The sequence below is a fragment of the Idiotropiscis lumnitzeri genome, chromosome 13 (genome assembly GCF_059441095.1).
Source record: "Idiotropiscis lumnitzeri isolate Australia: NSW breed Sydney's pygmy pipehorse chromosome 13, RoL_Ilum_1.0, whole genome shotgun sequence".
NCBI classification, from domain to species: domain Eukaryota; kingdom Metazoa; phylum Chordata; class Actinopteri; order Syngnathiformes; family Syngnathidae; genus Idiotropiscis; species Idiotropiscis lumnitzeri.
The window spans coordinates 21,386,170-21,406,954 of record NC_142403.1 but is presented as its reverse complement, the minus strand read 5'-3'; the positions used below and the strand labels follow the sequence as shown (position 1 = coordinate 21,406,954).

General features: G+C 42.8%; 1 protein-coding gene across 2 annotated transcripts; it reads left to right on the top strand.

Annotated features, from left to right (window-relative positions):
• Positions 1–6,791: 6,791 nt before the first annotated feature.
• Positions 6,792–20,470, top strand: LOC148325123 (guanine nucleotide-binding protein subunit beta-4-like). 2 transcript variants are annotated; one of them, XM_088312684.1, is made up of 11 exons: positions 6,792–6,997; positions 14,441–14,612; positions 14,871–14,909; positions 15,987–16,093; positions 16,231–16,245; positions 17,105–17,168; positions 17,285–17,447; positions 17,562–17,628; positions 18,314–18,515; positions 19,159–19,375; positions 20,055–20,470. In XM_088312684.1, the coding sequence occupies exons 2-11, from the start codon at positions 14,556–14,558 to the stop codon at positions 20,159–20,161; spliced, it is 1,038 nt and encodes a 345-aa protein (XP_088168810.1). In that variant the 5' UTR covers positions 6,792–6,997; positions 14,441–14,555; the 3' UTR covers positions 20,162–20,470. The 2 variants fall into 2 exon arrangements, with proteins under 2 accessions (XP_088168810.1, XP_088168811.1); XM_088312685.1 differs by lacking the exon at positions 16,231–16,245 and having other exon boundaries at positions 6,793–6,997.
• The last annotated feature ends 315 nt before the right edge of the window (positions 20,471–20,785 follow it).

Genomic DNA, 20,785 nt, shown 5'->3' with positions numbered 1-20,785 from the left:
AAGTAACCTGGATTAAGTATTAAATGCTAGTTGACATTAAATTAAGTCAACATTTCATTGTGCATTCTTGTGTCACAATATGTTAGGAAGCGCATGAGCGTAAACGTACGTGCACATTTCCTCTGAAAGGTAACAAATGGTGACTGGCAAGATGAAAAAGTATGTTTATTCATGCTCACAATTTATCATTGATCACTGTGAATAGTCAACAAAAATGATTTTATTTCAAATTTGACAAAGTGAGGTCGGAGCTGGGCACTTGACCCTTTTTTGCCGGTCAGTCCCCACCCTCCGTCCGCAATCAGGGTACCGTTCTGGCCTCGACCCTCTGGCCTTATTCATGAAAATTGTTGCCCCAAAAAAAAAAAAAAAAATGCGCCCGTGCCTGACGTCGCCACAGGAGAGATGCTAACAGCAGAGGTTTATTCAAAGATCATCAGCTGGCTAATTTACTATTCCATCCCGCTTACTTTATTCTAGGCTTATTATCTTCTTCATCTCCTTTTTCTTCTTATTCATGAACGTGCCCAATGCAAGTAAGTACGCACAATTGGTGTTCTACGGATTGTGGCATTGCCCCCCCCTCCCCCTCTCTTGTGTGCCGCAGTAGCAGGCAGGTTACGTGATGTCAGAATACGGAAATGCAGGCACGCTTGACCACGCGTGGTACTGTCTCATGTCTCTTCATCCACAAAGAGTTGGTCACGGCGCTAAAGCGGCATTCAAAGGCAATTTTTGTTGTTTGCCCGTTTCGCGTGTCGTTCATCACACGCACGAGGGCCAATTTGTGGGCCGGACTAAAATTAACCTCACGCCTTTGTTAATCGCCCCCTTTTATCAAATCCTACCCTTGTTAAAATGAAGGCCAAGTTCTTAGTTCATAACTGTGGGAACGACGGTACTCGTTTTGTACACTCCAGATGTGCAAAACACAACATTCCATTTTCCTGAAGTCACCGGCACTCTCGTCCTTTCTGCAACTTTCCATCATTGAATTTGTTTGCAACGACTTGCAAACTTGATCACCTTCTGTTGAGGTTGCCGCTCTTGTGGACGCAGCACACTGGCCCTTTAACAAAACTACTACGCCACCTCTCATCTTTTTGTGCCTCCCTTAAGCTCAGCAGCCTCGTACTCCACCTCTGCTTGGCTCTCTCCTCCCCAAAGCCTCCGCACGTCGGCAGAAGGAAGACCCAAAAGCACCGCGCTCGTTCAAGTGCCTGTACACATCCTGTGCTGATCTTCTTGCAATCGGTAGGAAGGCTCCGCTTTTATTTCCTGTTCATTCAGCGCTGCATTTTTGGCCATCCGTAGCTTTTGGGACAGGATAGAGATCATTATTTCATTGTCAGAAATGTATCTTTCTATGATCTGAACTTGAAATTGTATAATAATGTAACAAAGATGGATGGATACCTTTCCGCTCTGATCATTCAAATCTCAAATTAATAATAATAATGCAATGGAATGATCGTGTTTCCACAACGGCAAGAGCAATTTGAAGAGATTATTAGACATTATTCCATGTGCGTTGCTCAATATGTCCTTCCAAATTTCCTGAGTGATTCACTTGTGTGGAAACGTAAGAGCACGTCGCTTCATGTTGAATGTTGCTTGTTGCAACTCTGGTAGCAAAAGAGTTCACTTCGCTGCACATTCAGTCCTTCAAGGCTTTGACATGAATGATTTATCAACGACAGAAAAGTCGCTTCTTTGCATATTTGATTCATTTACTTCACAGTTACCCGATGCCAAGACGACACGATTGATTGGGTCACCCGCTTTCGGGTGTTGTTGCCTTGGAGTTAAACATTCATACATTGAATTTAGCTTATCATCAGAGTTGTGGGTGTGCTGGATTGGTGGGGGGGGGGTCAATTCCAGTTGACTTTGGGTAATTGGCGGCCAGCGTACGCCCTGGACTGGTCGCCAGCCAATTCCAGGGCACTTACGGACAAACAAGCAGTTGCAATGACCTTCACACTCATGTATGGATCATGTGCTTTCCTGCAGTCATCATTTGGGGCGCCACAACATTTGGTTGTCCTGGCGCCACAATCGGCGTCCAGTTCACCAATCTTGCAATTCCAACACATCACGAGAGACATTATCACAGAAACGACGAGGGCACTTCACTAAACCTTTGCTCATGTGCCAACAATAGAACCGTGATTAGACAAGAAGCTGTCAAAGGGAGACAACGTGTACAGTAAGATGTCATCTTAAACCATCGTGGACTCACTCAGGAGCCTCAATTGTGATTTTTTTTTTGTGTCTGACCGCGTTGTGGCAAGCGGGTGTTTCTGCAATCTGCAACACGCGTTTTGACAAGAATAAGGAAACAAACGGCAATGAATGCAAAATCCCTCTTGACACAAATGTCTGTGAGCACTAGTTGGCTCATGCAGCACAACACTAGTGTCCAGTTGACGAGCTTTCCCTCTTGCTTCTTTCCAGTGCCGCGCTCCTCGTTATGTTGACCTTGACATGCTATCACTTTATGACACAACACTTCTTTGCTGCAACCTTCCAACTTCATCGCTCATTTCAAGTCGCTCTGATTGTTTGGATGATGCAGAGTAGAACTGCCACACGTTTGTGAGTGTTTTTTTATTATTATTTTCAATTATATATTATTCAGGATGTTATGTAACAGAGTGTTATGAGAATAATTTTTATGGAATATAATAATGTAATGGCTGCACAGTGGCGACTGTTTAGCACGTTGGCCTCACAGTGCAAAGGTCGTGGTTTCGGCTCCGGCACCAGCCTTCCTGTGTGGAGTTTGCATGTTCTCCCTGTGCCTGTGTGGCTTTTCTTCGGGTATTTCCACCCACATTCCAAGAAACATGCATGGCAGGCCGATTGAACACTCTACATTGCCCCTAGGTATGAGTGTGAGCGCGGATGGTTGTTGGTCTCTGTGTGCCCTGCGATTGGCTGTCAACCAGTTCAGGGTGTGACCCCACCTACTGCCCGAAGACAGCTGGGATCAGCTCTCGCGCCCCTAGTGAGGAGAAGCGGTACAGATAATGGATGGATGGATAATAATGTAACTTTAGGGAGTGAATTGCTATGTTTTTCTCCGAATTCTATGACTTGATTCCTGCATTTTTTTATTCTGTTTCATTCTATGCCCAACATTGCATGTCCACGTATAAGCAAAGAAATGCGCGTGAAAAATACATGGAATGCGCACCGTTGTAAAAAAAATAAGACTTTGGGTATTCTTGAACATGCTATGGACTGTCCAACAAACAACAACATTCAAGACTCTAAATTTGATGATTGGAATAAGATGACAGCCAAATAAGAATTCAAAAAGAATAAGAAAAGTTGTTGCAAAGCATGTTACCCAGATATCTCGATTTAGCTCAGCTCCGCAAAACTTGCATTGCCTTTCTGCATCCTCATGTTGCACATAATCCCCAAGTTTCAAGAGTCTATCTACTTAGTGGCAGCTGGAAGAATTTCTTGTTCTAGAAACGTTAACGTGATCAATAAGATGCAGTGTTTGAATGAAGCTGGTTCATTTCGTGTTTGCCAGCCAACAAGTTAATGCTTTCATTTGATAGCTTTAAAGGGACACTTGAGCCAGCTGAACATTGCCATAGAATCGGTTTGCATGACAAAATGACATGAGTACTAAAATTCTCCCCCTTACAAGACTCCGTTGTGATTGAAAGTTTTTTGTTTGTTTGTTTGTTTTTTCTTGTTTTTTATTTTGGGAGATGAGATTTACGACCAATTGGCACGCCCCCTACTGGAGCTCGGCTTATTTTTTTTTCCGGTGTCAGCTTTTTACGTCACTGAAGGGAGACAAGTGAGGTAATAGTGCTCCAATTGTCAGTTGTGTTGTCTAAAACGACGGCCGATCGCCACCAAAATGCAAATCTTGTCCACCTCAACCTGTGAAAATGGAAAAGCGTTCTGCACATTCCTTTGGATTTATTGACGTCAAACGTGAGCTCATGTGATCACTGCCACAAAATCCAAAATACGGTGCCGATCTCTTCTCTACTGACTCAGGCTGAAGCGGACAAGAGCAAGAATGTGCACACAAACCTCAACTGGTTCGATTTCGGACATTTCGGCACGCTAAAGTTTTGTTAAGTGGCAGGCGGCAACCGGCAGGCAGGCATGGACGAATTTACGATGACTTTGAATGGACACATTGTGATCGGACCCTGGTGGGACTTCCACCAAGACATGGAGGGAGGGGGAGGGGGCGTGGCCACATCCTTTATTTTCTGTGGGAGGTTTTCAAATCATTATTTATTCCCTGGTTCCTCCAAAACAAGTAAAATTCAATCCAATATCATTTTCCTGATCCAGGAATACATTAATGGAGCTGGTTATTGAAAAACGTTGAACGAAGTCCTGAGTTGAGCACAACCGACGTATTTTAAGTCACTTCAAGACAGTTTTTTTTCTCCCTCTTAATAACCCATTATGCATAGAAGCTCTGGCTCTCCCTGATATTTCTCCTACCTTCTTGACGTCAGTAGCCATTTGTGAGAGTTGCCTTGGCAACGGCCAGCCTCCCCGGGTGATGTCTGGTGGATAAGACAGCCCTGATAAAGCCTTTTAAGGTACTACTGTTGCTACACCTTTTAATTGCCTTTGATCGAGTGAAAATGTTAATGCATCGCATGTGGGTCAAAAAGAAATTTAAAAAAAACAAAAAACATTTTCAACGTATTATTTCAAAACTCATTCAAACTTGCCCCTCCTTCTCAGTTCATATATATATATATATATATATATATATATTATTTTTTTTTTTTTTAAATATCAATATATTATGTTTTTAAAACTAAACTCAAAACCCATCTGTTCAGCCTTACTCTCTTTAAGTCCAGATATGTCCCTCGTCCACTTTTGTATTTTATCCAGTTTGTTTTACGTTTTGGTGTTTTTTTTTTTTTTTTTTTTTTACCCCTATTTGTGTTTTTACTTTTTATTTTACTCTGTACAGCGTCCTTGAGTGTCCTGAAAGGCGCTTCCAAATCTAATATATTATTACTAGTAGTATCATTATTATTAATAAGTTTGCCTTCATCCAAACTCCCATCAACAATCCAAAAAGAGGAAGCAAAGGTGTACGTCCTAAACACAGTCACACACAGAATCCAAGTGAGTTTTTGCTAACTCAATAGGAGGTGTTATAAAGTCATTTCCTCCAGAGCCATAAAATGTTGAGTAAAAGTGCTACAAATTCAAATCCTCGACCATTACTCTGCTTGATTTTTTTATTGCAAAATTATGATGTGCTGCAGCTGACAATCCAATTGAGCTACTGTACATCATAACCTGTCGAGGCTCCCAGATGCTATTTATATCCTACCTGACGTGTGACTCTTTTTTCCAAACATAGAGCTAGTGATGTTCTATTTTTATAGAATCAATCTGCCCCCTCCCCTTTTGGTTGCCAAGCAATGGACCGGGGGACCTGATTGGGCAAAGATGCACCTTTGGACACTGACTCTGAATCTCAGTTGGCTGAAACATTCAGCCGCTTTTCACCAAATCTAAATGAATAAAAAGCAGGGGCGCCAACCTGTTGTGTATTCTTTTCCTTAGATAATTTTCTGATGAAAAATACGTAAGCGCCCTTGCGCTGCAAGAATTGAATTACTGGCAAACTGTGATTGCATCATGTTGTTGTCATCTTGTGTTGAGCAACTTCACGTCTGATCTGAAAGACTCTAAGAATTTGGCACTAAGGCCTGACAGGGTTGCTGCTTGGTCTTGCTTGCTTTTATCAGTGCGCATACTTGCAGGCTTAGAATTCGTGATGACTAATATTTGGGGATAAGACGTTTTTATTGGTCTTTTTGTTAATTCACAAGTAAGCATTATAAAAAAAAAGATTGCTAGCTTCGTAACAAAGCTGCCGCACACAGTACGTCACTAATTGTCATTGTGTATTTGGAGGCAAATGAGTTGGACACGCCTAAACTACTGCTGGGTGTGAATTCAATTCGAATTAATCTGACCCCATGCCACTTCGAAAGGAAACCAAATGCTGGGCAACGTCATCTTCTCTGCATTGATTATCGCTCGTGCAGAGATATGGAACAGACTACGCCACTGCTACCTTTCATTGGCCTCATTAAAAATTCATCCCAATGTAATAGAAAGAAATCTCTTTCGATGAGCCAGATGCAAGCTGGCCGTCATTTGTCATTGTGAGATTTGGCACAACTGTGTGAGTCAAAACCAAATATTTGGCCATCCGACATATATACATACATATATACATATACATACATATACATACATATATATATATATATATACGTATATTTGTATATATATATATACGTATATTTATATATATATACGTATTTGTATATGTATATATGTGTGTATTTGTTGTCTTTTGGGGAAAATTTAGATAAGTGCCGCACTTTCTTCAGCTCTGATTGAATCAATAAGTTAAGTGTCTTGTCAGTATTTAAACAAATCCGTGTTTCAACTTGACTCAGTAACCAGTTTTGTAGATTTTTTTTTAATAGTTTTGTAGATTTAACATTTTGCTTCCTGTATCCTGGTCGCTTCCCTTTTCAGTCGGGGAGCGAGCAGACTGTACCATTTGCGAACAGGGAATGCTTTAATTTTTAGGCTTTTTTCAAACGTTACAGGGACTGATTTTTATTGAAATTAACCCACGATAAAAGAGTCATGACTTTAAAAATTGGGAGTATTGACGATTTCTGATGGGTTCTATTCGTTGGGGGAAAGCTCGAGCCCTAATTGAACCCAACGCACCCCTTCGGCGTAGGCTGTTGCCATGTTCCCACTTTCATGGGTGTGGTGATTAGCTTGCTTGGAGAACAATTTGCCAAATGTGGCCACCTCGTAGCCAGGAAATTTGCCAACATTTGCCCAACACAAGCTCCATCTCGGCTCGGACGGATCATCTTGTGACCGGCGTGACAAGGGCACGATTGTAAGCGGGAGGGGAAGAAACAAAAAAAAAGCTCATTTTCAGGTAAGGACGTGATGTGTCTCCCAACGACGTGTTTTGTTTCCTGCTTTTTTTCTTCGCGCCACTTTCATGTTGTCATAAAGCGAAACAAAAACGTTTTTTTGTTGTTGTTGTTTTTTTTTAAACACTCGTCAATTAAAAAAAATAAATCGAGTGACACTTGACGTAAATGTCCGCACTTCCTTCCTCTAAAATGTCTTTCTTGGCGTCATAGCAATCGAGGCGGTCCGATTCCAGCTTTGTTATTTGCTGCATATTTTGATTGGGACAATTTTATTTTATTTTATTTATTTTTCTTCCAAACGGGTTCAACACGCCGCCGCCATCCTTCCAAGCGGCCACTGCTAGCGTGACCGAGTTTTTTTTTTTTTTTGTAATGTCTTACTTGGATTAGGGAATTCTAATAACTATTTTGTTTCTGGCTACTAGGTCAATTGCAGCCTTTTAATTGCATGTTCCTTGATTTACAGCTTTCAAAGTCTGAGCATTAGTGAGTAAGTTGTTCATCTTACTCCGAAGGAACAATTCGTCATTTTCAATCGTTCTGTTGTCAAGATTCTCCACAAGTGGCAAAGAAAATAGCCTGTGCAGTGGTACCTTGACTTCCACACTCGACTCAAAACACTTTTATCTAAAATCTTATTTGTCCATAGAAACAAATCAATATGGCGTTAATCCGTTCCAGCCACACATTAAAATGTATTATATTGAGAGTCGGATCTTTTTAGTAATCAGCAGCAAAACCTGCTTTAGTTTCTCCCCAGTTAAAAAAAGCACAAAAAAAATGCTTCTTGTGAAGATGTTCTGCACAAAGATGTGATGTGCACAAAAGTGATTTTGATATGAGTCATTTTCAACATCTGAACGGTCTTTTGCATCTATAAAATACCACCAACAACAATGAAACAGTGCTTCTGATGGCCAAATAATCAGGCCGGCTGACTATGGCCGTATCAAGCGGCTGATGTCTGCCGATTTAATTTTTATTGTGACCTTTTATGTGCTCTATTTCCAGCAATCTATTCCATAACCTTTTATAGTTAAATATTTATCATGAAATTATCAATGTATAATTGGTTAGGTAATGCCAAACAAAGCAAAACATGCATTTTTACCAGCAATGTTTATGTGAGCAGTGCAAGTTGTGCAAGGAATTGACCTGGACATCACAATTTTTCACACAACCTTAAGCCACTATTTGTTTAAAATAAAATGATAAATGATCAAATAAAAACTGAAATGTAAATATATGCCAAATTAACTACTAGTAACACAAACACGCACATGACAAGGATTAATGTCCTCATGACTTCATCACATAAATCGATTGCCTCATGCAGTGCATTCTAGGGGCTGAAAAGAATGATATTTTTTTTTTTTATTTGTTCACAGGAAAGACCAGGATCGCACGTGAATAGCAAAAATCCGCGTATAATTGATGACCATTGAAATGCATTGGGGTGGGAGGAAAAAAAACTTTATGTATTTGATCATTTTTAATTAATCGGTAATCAATATTTCATATCAGCCTAAAAAAATCTAAATCGGTCCGGCCTGAATGTATTTTAAAATAATCCCGGGTGTAAAAAATTTCCGTTTTTAAAAACGATCTGCACACTAGAGTAATCCCTCGTTTTCGCTGTTAATTGGAAACAGAACCTGCGCAAAAAGTGGAAAACTGCAAAGTAGGGATTTTTATTTTGTATTGGATTTATGTCTCTATTATACCGTTTAGACCCCCCCCCCACCACCAACATGGTTCCAAACCTTCTAAATATTTGTCAAACTGAAAAATGCAACTTTGTAGATAGAAACTGAAGATTGAATACAGAGTTGCAGGTTGTGAGAGGAACGTGATCTTTTACGATGGAATGTTGCCGACTAACTAAGTTAAAGATTTCATATTGATCCTGAAGTTGCCTTCCCTTAACTCGACTGTTGCGGTGCATTTTTGCTATAGGTGCATTCCTGGTGCGTTAATGCAGTTTTTGAACTCGTGTCGTTGTTGTTGTGCTAAGCCGAAGTTACTGTCATACGCCGTTTCTTGTTCGTTGTCTTCTTTGTTGTCGCGTTCTTCTTTATTCGCACTTCTTTTAAACACATGAAGATGACAACGCACTCTCGTGGACGTCATCATGGCTCAACTTTGGCCTCGCACAATAACAACAACGTGCTTTGGATAAAATGCAGCGCAGCATTCAAGTTAAGATTACTGTATTTCGTGGAATATAAATATTCATCAAAAATCAATATCAAATTAAGCTGCTTATGCGTCGATGTAAAAAAAAAAAAAAAAAAAGAAGAATCGATTTCCAACGCCATGTTAACTGGAGCCGCTCTTATGTCAATGCTGTAAACAAACTGCACACGCCCAATGTCTTGTGCGCAACACACATGCGCATAGGTGCTAATCCGGGTCGGCCGTGACCTAAAACAGAAGCATTGTGGGTAATAAAGGTTTATGGCTAAATCGGGTTACTATTAACAACAAAGTGCGAAAGTTTGCCAAAAATAACTTCATGCAATGCCAAGCTCCGTTTCACAGCAGCTCGGCCGTGATGAACGAGCATCTACAGAGGGAGCACGTTGAGGCTGATGCCTGTCTTGAAGTGCTGATACGAAGGCCTTCTCAAATTTTTGAGGCAACATTTTGTGGGCACTTTTTGCCAGGCAACTAAGTTTAAGTGAGTTGAGTTGCTTTACGGAGGGCTTTGCTGCCATCTTGTGGTGTTTTTTGGGAACAGGTGGGCCATTTGTTAGCCTGTCTGTCCTTCTGCATGACGCTAGAAGACTTTCTTTGTTTCTTTTATCATAGTCAATTTTGCAGTTAACGTCACCTGAGCGCGAGAAATAAACGGCTTGAAGTGAGCATATTGTCACTGTCCCGGGAACATTCATTTTTCAATTGTTTTGTTTTTATGTTCATGGAGTTTCTGCGTTAGACATCCCATTAACATGAAGATAAAAAAAAAAGTGACAAAATTGGACGTGTGTTTTTCACAGGACGGAGACAAATTATTTTCCCTCTTATTTGGAATTGTTAATTATTTGTTGAAAAGCACACAGCCGTTCTCTTGGGCCAAAGGGGACATTGGCTGACTTTTTCAGTTCTCTGCAAAGGGAGATGAGATTGGTGGGCAAGATCGGGTTCGTCGCCCAAATGAGGGAAATCTGCAGATTGAGATTGATTTGAGCTTTGATGACTTTTTATGCGCACGAAAATGTATTGTTGATAGCGGTTCTCCAGTTCAGGGTGGCGTGGCGTGGCGTGGCGTGGTGTGGCACAGGAGCCTATCCCACCACAGGCAGGCTACGCTCACTACACGACCGTACTGGTCACCAACCAGTCACGTGGCACTTTTCGACCCGTGACAAACCACCATCTCCAAAGGAACTTACGCTGCATGCACGTGAGTCAGGCAAATGTACCGTTACGCCGTCACTGACTGGGATCAAATATTTGATTAGGAACTCTACGTGGATTATTGTTTTGTGTTTGGAGTGATGAAACGCAAACGACTTGTATAATTTGAGGTGTGTTGACTTTACGCACCGTAAAGTTCACAGGCACATAATGACTTGCGAGAAGCAGCAAGTCGCCTTACCGGAAAATGGACTCGAAGCTACAAGCGCATTGCTGCGCATTTCTTGCATTCTCTGAATGTTTGGCGGCGTCAAGAACCGGTTGTTGGAACATGTTTGTCCACATCTGCTTGATTTGCGCTCGTGGCACCAGTTTTTGCAGACGTTTGTGAATTGCTACTTGGTCGTCGGGACTGACTCAAAGATCTTGATGTTGCTTCTCAGGAAAAGGATGGCGGACCGAAATAAGGTTCAACTGTTGGTCTATTTAAGGCTGTGTTCAGACTGCAGCCAAACGTGACCCAAATCAGTTTGGTTTTTTGTGACTTGTCTTTCTTTACCTTTTTTTTTTTAAGTGACCATCTGAACGACTCAATTTAGATTTAGTTTTTCCAATCTGACATACGTGGTCCTAGATTGGATACGTATGGAAGTAATTTACTTTTTTGCCATGCCACCTCAGTCTGAGGACAGGTCACATGACTCTTAATGTTCCGAATGTCACCATTCTGTGCGGTGGCAGCAGTTGAAAGTTTGCTCCAAAAAATAAATCTCTCTCCTTAAATTTTTATTTTTTTTTCAAACTAGTCGATTGTAATCTTGCGGACTTTGATTGTAAAAGAGAAATGCGACACAAGCGTGAGTTGCTGCGTCCGCATCTATGTGACGCTGTGAGTGACGTCGTCTCTTCTCACTTTTGCGTCACACATCAGATCCACGCCGATCGCAATTAACAATGTGAACGACCGCACAAAAATCGTCTTTTGCTTCTTTCTTTACTTGAGGACACGCACAAGATACCCAATCTGCCGTATTTGTTTTGAACTTTTCCAAATGGCAATAAATTCAGCGATATTTTCGGCATTGCCGCCATGAATTTCCATTTAGCGCACCTGAAAGAGGCACCTCTTATTTTTAGGAAGGCAAATAACTGGCGGTGCCACTCTATGGCTGCAATTACCTTTTATTTTAGCCCCTTTCTGGGTGTTTCTTTAATTCCGAATTGTGTTGTTCACTAACAAACCAGCAAGACATTTATGCTGAAAGTAAACCACTCACCGGTGGATTTAGATGACATTTAATTGCCCTGGTTTTGATTTTCGGGTATCGGCGTACTGGGGGGGTGAACACAAATGCACACTATACTATTCAGAAGTATATTCGCTTACAATTGTGTAAACTTTGTTTCTCATTTTCATTCCACGTCGTACGTTCACATTTGTGAGCGAGCGACATTTTTCATTCTCATGAGCCGCTTTTCCATGTTTGCCATCTCAATTGAAATCGTTCCCAACGAGGATTTTTTTTCCATGCGTTTACAATCTGCGTGTTCTGCCGTTTACGTGCTCCACTACGTTAGTCAGCTCACTCGTGTTGCAGCCGTGCGACACTCGCAAATTGATGTCAGCATTTGTCAAGATGGTATTCATTCATCGATTTAGCGCCGTCGTCGTAACATCTTGTGACAAGTTGCGAGTTCTTTCTCCCGGTGCAGAAGTGCCACTTGGTTTGTTGCTGTCATTTTCAAATGCAGACACGACGACGTCACTCCGCATTGATGCTACATCGAGAGCGGCACGTCTGCGCTACGTCGACTACGTTTGTATCGGCGACAGGGAAAGAACCGTTTGTGCGTCCAAATGGAATGGCGTCCTCATTGTGCCTTTTTTTTCCCTTTTTATTCTGTTGAAATATTAGTCTTAGGGAGTGTCACTGGCCGCGTCCTCACAAAGCGAAGAAGGCCTGTGCGCATGTGGCAGTATTTCTTGTGGCCACCACCTTGCAAAACACAGCCACACCTCCGTGGACTTGGATTTCCTTGTAAACCTTGAATCTTTTTGAATATCCTGGCTGGTCAATTCAGATGTGTCATTTCAGTCTGATACCTCTTGAAGTGGAAAAAAAAATAGAGAGGCGCTCATGTGTTCCAAGAAGAAGTTATGGCAGCTTGCGTGTCAATAATTTGGCTTGGTTCAGAAGTAATGATTTGAAATAAACGTCTCCGTCTTGACATTTGCTGGCTTTCCACCAAGTGTAATTGTTGAATTATAGAAAATGCAAGTGAAAATTTAATCCGGGGCGAGTTTCTAAGTGCTGCGTGACCCACATTCGGGCTCCCCAAGGTCAAGAAAGCGCCTACGTGCACGCAAATTGACACACGGACGTCCTACCAATCAACCAACTGCGTGACCACAACGCGTATTCAACACCGTCCCAGTGTTAGATTTCACACAATCAGGAGAAACATGAAATGAAGCCATCTCGGGCACATTTTTTTATTTTTTTAAATTTATTTATTCATTAATTTTTTTATTTAAGTTGTTAACTGAGCAGCAACATAAATCTTAAGCATTTTGGCCAACGTTTAACAATTTTTGCCTGCCATACAACGAGAAGGAAAAGAGGTAAAAAGTGGGATTTGAGTAATGATTCACTCAAACTTCGATTCGGTTTTCAGTTACTGATTTCCATTTGATTTTCTGCCACGCTTGTCTCGTGCGCTCGTCACAAACGCAACACGTGTAATAATTTTGCTTATCGAGTCTCCATGCTGAACTCTCACACGCAACTACCCTTACCTTGTAGAACTGCCACGTAATGTCTTTTTATTTATCCAATTTCATATTTTTCTATTTAATTATTTAATCTTTAATTAATCTAATTTATATATTAAATACTTGTTGTATTACACTGCAGAGGGGAGCTCTCTAATCTCGTTGCACACTGAGCACAATGACAATAACGGGATTTCTGATAACGTAGTCTAAACAAAATGCGACCACCCTACCTCAAAAAAAAAAAAGAAATTCTTAAAATTTATTGTTGAGTGTTGTCATCATCAAATGAGTCATGTTGTTACTTTGAGAACTCGAATGTCCGAATTTCAAACTGCAACACTCGAGCGCACGTGCTGTTGCTGTTCGCTGTCAATTGCGCGTAGCCAAAAATGCTGCTTTGGTTTTTAATAAACATGAATTTGCTGACTAACGCCGCCATCGTCCACAGTCGATGCTCCAATATTTTAGCGTACCACAAAACGCGTGTGAGGTTCCATTGACGAACATAGTCGTGTGTGCGTGCTAACGGCAGCTGGCGTGTCCTCGTGTCGGAAATGAAATTGCATCAGCATCGAGCGTTTTGCTGTGCGGGGGATCGAGAATGCCAAAAATGTTGATTCTTCTGAACCCAATACGGTCAATTTGGAAACTTAATAATTCTTTTGGTACTTGAGTATTTAAAGTATCGTGCCAAAAAGGAAAGCGATGGCAGACGCACACGTGGAGTTGAGCAGAATCTCGGTGCAGAAAATTGGTTACATATTGACTGGTAGCGGCTTAGTGGATGCAACATCCATATGTGGCGCCCCCCCCACAGATAAAAAGGAAACGTTGTGACTCGGCAAATGAAGACAAAATATGCAAACTGACTGCTGAGCCGATCGGTGGAAATTCTTGCCTTCATTGACGAATGCCCTTCCGCTCCCGGCATCTCACCGCCGCTGTTACAACCGTGAGACAAATTTGCCAAGTTAGTGCTTTTTTTTTTTTTTTTTTCCTCGACGGAAGAGCGAGATGGAAAAAGAAGTTTCTGTGTTGCAGGCCAACTTGTACGATAGTGCGCAACAATGCAAACGGCTCAGTGTGTCTTAAAGGTCAGAGTGTGGCTCAGATGGGATTTTTTTGAACCATGCTGGGGGTATTTGAAGAACCAGCCCCCCAACCCCTTGGCCCCTGCCCCCCACCGGGCTTCAGCCCTGCTCCACCCTTTGCTGCTCCCCAAACAGGATTCCGAATTATGAAATATGTTTGTTGGAAGTGACTGGCCCTCTCGCTGCTGAATTGAATTGAATTGTTTTTCTTCCAGGAGTCAGGTGGGGAGAGAGTGTCTGTTTGTGTGAGCGTGTATGTGAGAGTGCGTGCGTATTCGTCGCTCAGTCAGCATTTGCTGTGGATTGGGACCTGAACACATCGGAGGCGCCATGAGTGAGCTGGAACAGTTGCGGCAGGAGGCAGATCAGCTACGCAATCACATCCGGGTACGATAACGTTGGGTGGAGGTGACCACACACGCGTCAACACCGCCCCCCAAGTAGTACCCCTTCTGCACCCCTGCTGAATGTGCGTGCGTCGTCAATGTGCACACGTGAGCGACTGTCCGCTCACTGGAAGTTATGACGCAAACACTTTGAGATGAGCCAGTGAAACACGCCACGTTTGTCTCCCGTTTTTTTTTTTTGGAACGCGCCGTGCACGTGCTGCTCTTTCAAAAGTATTTTTTTGTTTGTTCCCTGCAGGATGCCAGGAAAGCCTGCAGTGACTCGACATTGTCACAGGTGCGTCACTCTAGACATGAACTTTACTCAATAAAAATCTTTAATTCAAGTGTGGGGGAAAAATCTCACACTGAGAGAGAAAAAAATATTGGGCATTTTCCGATCACGTGATTGCAATTCGGGACTTTTGTTCCGTCGTCGTGGTCCCAACACAAATGCGACACGTACGTGATGTGACACGCATGCGCGCAAAGGTCTTCTAATGATGATGTCATGTCATTGCCATGCTGAATTTGTCCCATCAGCGCAAATGACAACTTTCGGCCTGAAGCGGAATTAAATGAAAGTCAACACTGTCCCTCAAAACGATGCCGCTTGAGTGTTCATAATATAGACGCATTGTATACATTTTCGATTTCACGGTGGCATCCAAAAGAAGCGCAGGTTGGGTTTAGAAAAAAAAATAAAAAAATTAACGAGGCGATAAATCAATTTGTTCTCTCTAAATGAGAGAAGTCACGCTCGTATGGCTCCACTTGAACAATTTGTAAACGTTTTGTTTCTTGTTGGACAAATCAAAAGCGCTCCGAGGATTTTGTGTTCACGCTACATTGTCCATTTGCAAACTCCAATCTGGTCTTTCGATTGTTTTGGCATTTATATCTCTTCTATTCAAGTCTTCATTGACGATGTTCGTAAGTCGCAATCGTCGCAGCAGAATGAACGACGGAGAGAAAAACTCAATCCTCACTGAGCTTAAAGTCTTGCGTAACGTTGATTGTGCGTGATTTTGGTTTGACTTGATTGGAAATGAATTTTTTGGGGACTTTTGAGTTTTTTCCCCCAAAAACTTTGGTCTGTATGCAAATGTCCAACCGGTTGGAAAATATGAATTTTGTGGCTCACACATTTCCCGTCTAGAAGAATTTCCAATTTTGGACATTCCAAGGTGCGCGCAATGTAGCGGTGCAAAAACGGGATGCTCAATTACTGGGTTGTGATTTGCAATTATTTCAAGTCATGTTTTCCGATGATTTTTGTGAAGATGCTTGAGATTATCTTTGTGCGTTTCACATGATTGTTGACAGATATGGTGTGTGTGTGTGAGCACTGACACGCCTTCCTGTGTTTTGGCAGATCACAGCCGGTCTGGACTCGGTGGGCCGGATCCAGATGCGGACGAGACGCACTCTCAGGGGCCACCTGGCCAAGATTTATGCAATGCACTGGGGGAGCGACTCCAGGTAGCAAATATTTGCTTTAGCAAACCTTGTTCGTTTGAACTCAAGGCGATTGTGTGGAGTCAAGTGCCAACAACTTTCTGCGTGTCGTGTGTGTCTTAAATGTTTCTTTTGTCTCCCAACGCGACGCACTGGGCCAGTGACGGCAGTCCCAGGTGTGGGACTTTATTTGGCTGCTACTACTAATACGACTAATATGTGAATGCCACCTGGACTTGGCGTGCGTTAGCACAGACTTGCACTCTCATTCCGATCACACGGATGTTGTTTGCGGCGGCATCAAACCCAGCTTGTTGAATTCCACCTTCAAGATGCAGTTTGACAACTTTTCCAATGTGGCTGCGCTCGTGGATTTTGCACAGCATAAAAAGCATGCAAACTGCACCAAGAATGATTTTTTTTTTTTACATTTGCATGAAGACCCGGCAACAGTTTAGATTTTGGGGGGAATTCCACAACCTTAACCTTTTGATCTCAGGCAGATGTACTAACTATTTTGAACATCATTTGAATGGTTGCCATGACAACTTAGTGTGATCCAGCAGGGAGTTGATTTTGTTCACCGCTGCGGCCAATTGTGCTCGGCGGCTCCCTGCTTGATCGTGGCGCATCCCCATCAAGCCGCCGCCTGTCCCTCGAGAGCAGGAAACATGTGCTCGGGGTGTTTCGGCATTTGCGCTACTTCTACATGGCCGTGTCGTTGAATTCTCTCCTCACTCTTCTCATTTTGTTTTCTCGAGATTTCTCATATTTGCAGTTTCTTTGTCCCCCCCCATCAAGATTGTCACGTAATAAAATGTGTGCATCGTGACAAATTTGACATGAAGCAGGACAATTCAAGACTGAGCACAAGATGAGGATGCCCTTTTGTCAGTCCACCTTCAATTTGATCCACGACAGAACACGCACGGCGGCTGCCTGTCATCGCTTTGAAAGCACCACACGCATGCATCATCGTCCGATGAACGTGTCACGCATGCACACCGCGCCTCATCTCTTTTTTGTCTTTTTCAGGCTTCTTGTCAGTGCCTCGCAAGATGGAAAACTAATCATCTGGGACAGTTACACCACAAATAAGGTCAGAAAAATCACCTGTCACAGTAAACGGTTCATCTAGAAAAGCCTTTTTCGGTGTGTGCCTTAAACAAATTGTCAGGCAGCAGCGTTGGTTAATCATGAAAAGGCTCTCCACAGATGCATGCCATCCCTCTGCGGTCTTCCTGGGTGATGACATGCGCTTATGCTCCCTCTGGCAACTACGTGGCCTGTGGTGGCCTGGACAACATCTGCTCCATATACAGCCTGAAGACTCGCGAGGGCAGCGTGCGTGTCACTCGCGAGCTGCCGGGTCATACAGGTGCGCGGAGCAAATTGCGGTGAAAGAACGTGCGAAATTGGTCCATGTGGAGAAAGACTTCTCGAATCGTGTTGACTAGTTCCAAAAGTGATGCATGGATCTTTCTTCTTTCAGGTTATTTGTCCTGTTGTCGTTTTTTGGATGACAACCAGATACTGACCAGCTCTGGCGACACCACCTGGTGAGTGTGCGTCTTTGTCCTCAATTTCAACACGTGAATTTACTTTTGATGGAAGGCCATGTAAAACAACTGAGTATGAAATGCTGTGCGGCATTTTACAAAGTGGAGATGAAACAGACAAGTCGATAGATTGTCGTTAGACTAATGGTGTTTACAAAAATATTTACGTACGTTAGGTACCTGCCTTTGGCTGCCAGGATGGCCGAGTGGTCTAAGGCGCCGCGTTCAGGACCCAGTCTCCCCAGGAGGCTCGAATTTCCCCATTGTGGGACTAATAAAGGGAATATTATTATTATTATTATTATTATTATTATTACCTGCTACGAAAGCAAAAAAAAAAATGAATTGACAAAACACAGCCACATTGCGGAAAGAGATGAATTGACTCGGCGACTTTGTGGGCACTCAAACAAGACGCGTGTGATTGATTTCCGGCCGTGAGATGGACCAATGAGAGCATGAGTGGATTTATCCCGTGAGCTGATAGGCTGCACAACAACCAATCAATGTTTTCCACCAAATGTCCAGCCCACACAATTGTGAGCAGTCTCAAAGATGAAATTCAATTTCATTCTTAAAACTCAAACTTCAACATTCACCCGTCCCGTCCTTCTTGTGAAGTTCGCTTTAGTCATTGAATGAATGAATATTCATTGCGCAATCATGACGCCTCTCAACCTTCCAGCGCGTTGTGGGACATCGAGACGGGCCAGCAGGCCACTACCTTCACTGGCCACACGGGGGATGTGATGAGCTTGTCCCTCAGTCCGGACTACAAGACTTTTGTGTCTGGTGCCTGCGACGCCACCTCCAAGCTGTGGGACATTCGTGACGCCATGTGCAGGCAGTCTTTCACTGGCCACGTGTCCGACATCAACGCTGTCACTGTGAGTCAAAACGGCATTTTCTTTTTTTTTTTTGATAGCCTGAGATGATCATCAGCTTTAAGAGTGCTCGTTTCAATCAGTACTTCCGTCACGGGATAGCTACATAACATAACATCACTTTCGGTCACGATGGGTGAACTAACGCGATTCGCAAAAATAAGTCTATCAGATTTAAGATAAGAACAATTAGCCAAAGGCAGAAAGGTTTTTCCAAAACGTACTGTTGACAATGTTTTGAACAAAAAGTCCTTGGGAATTAAAAGGCCGCAAAAAAGTTTAGGGTTAGGATCTAAGGATCGCCCCTAAAACGAACATGGCGAGCGTATTTCTCGGTCTGTAAGTGACACTTTTTTTTCATAGGTTGGCTGGTCCTGCGACTTCTCCGTCAAAAAAATAAATACATTTAATAAAAATCAATAATTTCACCGACAGCCACTAGAGGGCACTCTAGAGCAGGGGTGCCTTCTCTTTTTCGGCATGCGAGCTATTTATAAACCCAAGTCCATGTGATCTACCAAAGATGATCAGGATATCGACACTTTGTCTCGTGCGACATTGAAAGTACAAAAGCAAGTGTCTCGGAAAGAAAAAGAAAACGAATCTCGTCGTCATTTGATTTCTCCTGTTTTGGTCCTTGCCGCAGTTTTTCCCCAACGGAAATGCCTTTGGCACGGGCTCAGACGACGCCACCTGCAGGCTGTTCGACCTGCGTGCCGACCAGGAGTTGATGATGTACAGCCATGACAACATCAACTGCGGCATCACATCCGTGGCGTTCTCCAAGAGCGGCCGTCTGCTGCTGGCTGGCTACGACGACTTCAACTGCAACGTCTGGGACACTCTGAAAGGCGAACGGGCAGGTGAGTGGGCGGGGCCACCTCAAAAAACGCCATTGAGATCCATGCACAATTTAAGTACAGTTTGTCAATTTGTATGTTGAAATTGAAGGTATCAAGTTTTATCTGATCCAAATTATTACGGGTGAAATGATTGTAATGCTCTGTGGAGTCACAAGAGGACGACAACAAAATGGATGAGCGTCTTTGTGGCCTCACATTCAGATGGCACTTAGTTTCTTTCAACAGCGTGTTTTCTTACCTGCTAGACAATTTATACAATAAAACTTTATTTATAAAGCGCATTTCACAACAGCCGCAGCTGTAACGAAGCGCTTTTACATAAAATAGCAATAATTAAATTACAAAAACGGTGAAAGAAGTCCATTAAAATACAAATGAATGATACAAACGCATCCAAAAAAAAAGAACAGTCTCAAATTTGGTTGAAGGCCAAAGAATAACATGAAACTTGTATTTTTCTGTCACAGTTCTGTCATTCTTCAGCTAAAATTAAAAAGTGACAGCACACTTTGTTGAAAACGTTGTAGTTGAATTTGGCCTACCGTGTGTTGCTTTTGTTACGTGGCCGAGCGCAGGCATGCGATCGACTCAACGTGGCTGACTTTGTTGCTGTAGCTTTTCGTGTCGTTCTCGAAGATGGCGACACCTTGACTTGTTGTTGCGTCTCGTTGACACGCAGGCGTGCTCGCCGGCCACGACAACAGGGTGAGCTGCTTGGGCGTGACGGAGGACGGCATGGCTGTGGGCACCGGCTCCTGGGACAGTTTCCTGCGGATCTGGAACTAAATCAAGCTGGGCTGTCCTCCATCAGCGCGCGCACACACACACACACACACACACACACACATTAATACACGCACGCACGTAACAAGACTCATGCGGGGCTGTAGCTGAAAAAGTTGACACGGTATCAGCCCTCCAAACAATCTTTTTATCTCTTTGTTCCCACAAAACAGCAAGCTGAATATTTTCAAACAGTCCAATCAAAAACAGTCAAGGGATAAATTACTAAAACGAAACAAACAAACAAAAAAAATCTTGTCTAATTCTGCGTGTCATTTGTAAATTTATATATAAAAAGACAGTATATATGTATAGCTTTGTGTGTGTGTGTGTTAATATGCATCTTATATGCATATATAATGTTTGTGTTTTGAATTTGTTGATCTCATTCGGCTTTGGTGTTTCCTTTCTACTTGTCGCCATCATGACGCATCCGTGTGGCTTTCGCTCCCCAAATACATGCTCATCAGTGACAGCGGGGATTGCGCGTCTCACCCCAAACCAACGAGTTTTCGAGGAAGATCGGCACGCGAAGGAGCTCGCCAGGCGCTTCGATGGAAATTGCAATCTAGTCGATGAAGAGCGCAGGCGGTCGGCCACAATCGAGGACAGGCTTTCCCAAACAGT

Excerpts from the sequence above, each read along its gene's own strand:
- LOC148325123 (XM_088312684.1), top strand. The coding sequence starts at position 14,556 with ATGAGTGAGCTGGAACAGTTGCGGCAGGAGGCAGATCAGCTACGCAAT. Across the intron at positions 14,613-14,870 it reads AGCTACGCAATCACATCCGG|GATGCCAGGAAAGCCTGCAG; the intron begins GTACGATAACGT and ends TGTTCCCTGCAG. Across the intron at positions 17,629-18,313 it reads AGCTCTGGCGACACCACCTG|CGCGTTGTGGGACATCGAGA; the intron begins GTGAGTGTGCGT and ends TCAACCTTCCAG.